The sequence below is a fragment of the Arachis duranensis genome, chromosome 6 (assembly GCF_000817695.3).
Source record: "Arachis duranensis cultivar V14167 chromosome 6, aradu.V14167.gnm2.J7QH, whole genome shotgun sequence".
Classification (NCBI taxonomy): Eukaryota; Viridiplantae; Streptophyta; class Magnoliopsida; order Fabales; family Fabaceae; genus Arachis; species Arachis duranensis.
This window is the reverse complement of record NC_029777.3, coordinates 103706603-103710263: the sequence shown is the minus strand read 5'-3', so window position 1 is coordinate 103710263 and position 3661 is coordinate 103706603. Positions and strand designations below refer to the sequence as shown.

The following is a 3661-nucleotide window of genomic DNA, read 5'->3' as shown; positions in this document are numbered from 1 at the left end:
TCTACAAATTCTTTATCATTGTACTCTACTCTTTTTTCTGAGTTAATTATATCCCAATTATTGTATAATTTCAATTCATTTCAGAGTAAATTAAGTTGCATTTAAATTCGTTGTCCTGCTCAATTCAAAACTCTTTTCCTCACTTTTTATAACAACGGCAATAACAGCAACAATAAAAAATAATGATGAAGAGAAAACATGCGAAGGAGAAGAAAAAAAAAGAGACGGAGGAGGAGGAATGCAAAGAAAAAGAAGATGACGACAACGCCCCATGAACATAAATGACTAGGTTAAAAAAATGATATGTGCAAGTGTAATCACACTTCTTTTAATGTGTGGTTTTTGTTTATATTGGGTCTACTTGGTGGAACTTGAATGACAATATTGGTCGAGTGTCGCAGATCTGATTAATTTATTGGCGTGCAACTATACTTGGGACGCTGAAAATTCCCAACAAAGTGACAAATTTCTGGTTCTCGCATACTGAGTACCTTGTTATCCACAAAACTCAGCCCAAAAATAATGCCTAAGATGTAAATGCTCATTTATCTAGAACCAATCATTAAGCTACAAAACCTAAACCTCAAAATCCTAAACCTTATCAGTTGCCATTCTTTGGAACTCAAACTTAATAAATTGTATTCATTAGTGTGGCTTCGGCACGTAACCATCGACTGCAAAGTTCCGCGTGGCAGCTGGAATAGCTAATCGAATCCCGTCGAGTTCAGGCTTAGCAATCACTTGGCAACCCAAACGTGAACTGTATAACTACCAAGATTAGTCTGGGAAGAATTTAGGGTTGAAATACAAAGTAGATATAAGGGATCCCATGTTCAGATTAAACAAACTCACGTTTCGGAAAGGCCAAAAGCTAGGTCCAACATATCATTTTCCTCATCAGTTGGATCTTCCAATTTGTTGTAATATTCTACATCCTGCACAAAGTTCAGACTCAAGCAATTTGACACTCACGTATGTTGAAAATAATAAGTAATTGCATAAAAATGATAAATTAATTTAATTTACCATGACTATAACATGGCAAGTTGAACATGCAAGTGAGCCCTCGCATGCCCCTGCAAAACAACATATTATAACTGATGAAAAGTGAACCTACGCTGAATCAATAGTAAACATACTACTATGCAACTTCCATAGCCCCAAAAGACAGACTTGCAAGCTTAGTTAAAAAAAATAAGGGTGTACGACATGGGTCAATACATCCATTACCAGTAAGGTAGCAACCAAAGCAAGTTACACAAACAAAAGAAATTATTTTCAAAACAATCAAAATATACAATTTAGTGTATAATGAAAAAATTGATAATAGCAAAGCTCTTGCCTTCTAGTTCAATGTCATTTTCATGTGCAGCTTCTAGCATGGACATTCCAACAGGGACTCGAATATGTTGTTCCTCCCCATCCTTATCAACAAACGTCACAGATATCCTGCACATAGTTGGATCAAAGACTAAAAAACTAAATGATAAACATGCACTTTTACCCCTAAGCTTTGAAGAGATACAACCATTCACCTAATTGAATAAGGACACACTTAGACAATGCATTGTTTTCATCTAATCCAATATGTAAAAATATAAAGCATTAATTGTGCCGTATATCTTATGTAAAGTTAGCACTGAACAACTATTAAAATGTTAGTTTAGCATTTGATAAGTATTATTGTCCTCTGCCAAGAGCAATGGAATGAAAGATGTTTCAAGAAAGTATGACTGTGAGCAACAACTCAAGACTCACCCGGAATCACTAGTGCCATTTAGGCAGAAGTACCACACCCCAACATCAACTCAACTCATTCTACGATGGTAAAGTATTACAACCCCATGGTTAAGAGCACAAATCCAGACTGGTAAAATGCACACTACATGAGATTAGCATTCTTTGCATTAAGTTCTCATATCCCATTAAAAATTCAACCATTACAACTTAGTAGTATAACCTATAAAGGTAGATTACACACAAACTGTGACCTTCCCAATAAAATTGTCTGAACCATTATAAACCAAAATCACATAACTTTTAACTTCTCCCATCAGGATGAATCGTCCAAAATCATGGTAGCTAATCCTGGATCAAGATGCAATGTAGCCTACTCAAAAACTGCTATAGCTGGATAGTGGATGGAAAGCTGGCCGCTAACTTGAGAAGTATAGATAAATATTCCCAATTCATACAAAATATATATATAGGAAAAGCAATAGATAAGACAACAGAGTTTAAAGTGAGAAACATAGTATGTATGATACATAGTCTATGGGAATGCTTTGGGATAATATGTTGAGCAACAGTAGAGGACAGCGCCAGGGGAGGGGAAGGGACAAAAATAGAGAATTGAGGTGCAACAATGAAATTCCTAGCTCCAATTGTGTCTCAGTTTAACTTGGGGAAGGCAAAGTGTGAGCTTATATAGGTAAGTCATGTAACTTGACTACACTCATCATGAAGATGCACACACTGCTACAGAAAAGGCAATTTCAATAATATTTTCAGATAAAAAAAAGAGACTTACGTTTCCTTTTGTTCATTCCCTTCATTAAACATGCCACAGAAAAAAAAATCTTATAAAACTATTTAGCTAATAATCCATAAATATATATACATATATAATTTTAATCTACATGGCGTCCACAAATATCATAGCACGTAATTTCCAATTGGAGAAATTTTTAAATATACATTATTCTAGAAATTCCAAGTTTTTAATATATCCTCACTTACTCCCCGTTAGATTCCTTTTTCTAGTGTAAAATTCTATTAAAACATTCAGAGATTTACATATCTTCGGGCTATTTCCTTTACCAATTGCGAATGTTGTCACAATGAAATCTATCTCTAATAACAAGAAATCGAAAGCAACGAAATCTGTTGAGACAAAATTATGAAAAGCAAATAAACTCATTTCCAAAACAACAGAAAAATGCTAATTCATTAACATTTCCAAAATAACCAAAATCTGAATTCCCATTCTTGTGTCATACACAAACACATTGGTCATCTCGACTTAATGGGACAACATTCATGATTCCACTCCTCGACACCCCTTGAACTGGTGAATGTCTAATCTTATTATCAAGCTCACCTAATACATTCAAAAGCTTCAATTTCTATGAATGATATATAACCTTCCATAATTGTGCATCCATAGTTACCATTCCGTTCAATAAGAATTACATCATACTCGTAAACAGAACTTCAAATAACAAACAAAAACAGATTATTCATAGTATCAGCCAAACAAAGGCCAAAATTGAATTCTTATACTAGTCTTTGCTTCATCAGTAAACTAGGTATTGATTGAAATCCAGTATTTCTTTCCTTTTTTTTCTGGCAATGGTTACAACAGCCAAATATCATATACAGAAAGCCAAGAGCCAAATTTAGATATCAAAAATCGTAAAATTTAAACTGAATGATTCAATCATACTTACTGCCGGAGGTTGCAGGAAACGGTTTCTGGTGCTTTGATTGTATCTTCCTCTATAAATGGATGCATAATTCCCTGCCAAAATGATTTTTTAGAATCATGGATTTAACGGAATTAGATATTGTTGACATGTAACGGACATTATGTAAATTAAATTGGTAATTAAGAAAAAGGGAAGCATAAAAAAATAGTTAAAAATGCAGTGATGTACTTGTG

The 3661-nt window shown here is 34.0% G+C and overlaps 1 protein-coding gene across 1 annotated transcript; it reads right to left on the bottom strand.

The window, feature by feature from the left end:
- Nucleotides 1-282: 282 nt before the first annotated feature.
- LOC107495245 (adrenodoxin-like protein 2, mitochondrial) lies at nucleotides 283-3150 on the bottom strand. Its single transcript, XM_052263135.1, has 7 exons — nucleotides 3144-3150; nucleotides 2797-2883; nucleotides 1759-1807; nucleotides 1343-1449; nucleotides 1027-1076; nucleotides 853-935; nucleotides 283-760 (listed from the first exon to the last, which is right to left on the bottom strand). Exons 1-7 carry the CDS (start codon nucleotides 3148-3150, stop codon nucleotides 646-648), a joined length of 498 nt encoding a protein of 165 aa, XP_052119095.1. The 3' UTR covers nucleotides 283-645.
- Nucleotides 3151-3661: the final 511 nt, after the last annotated feature.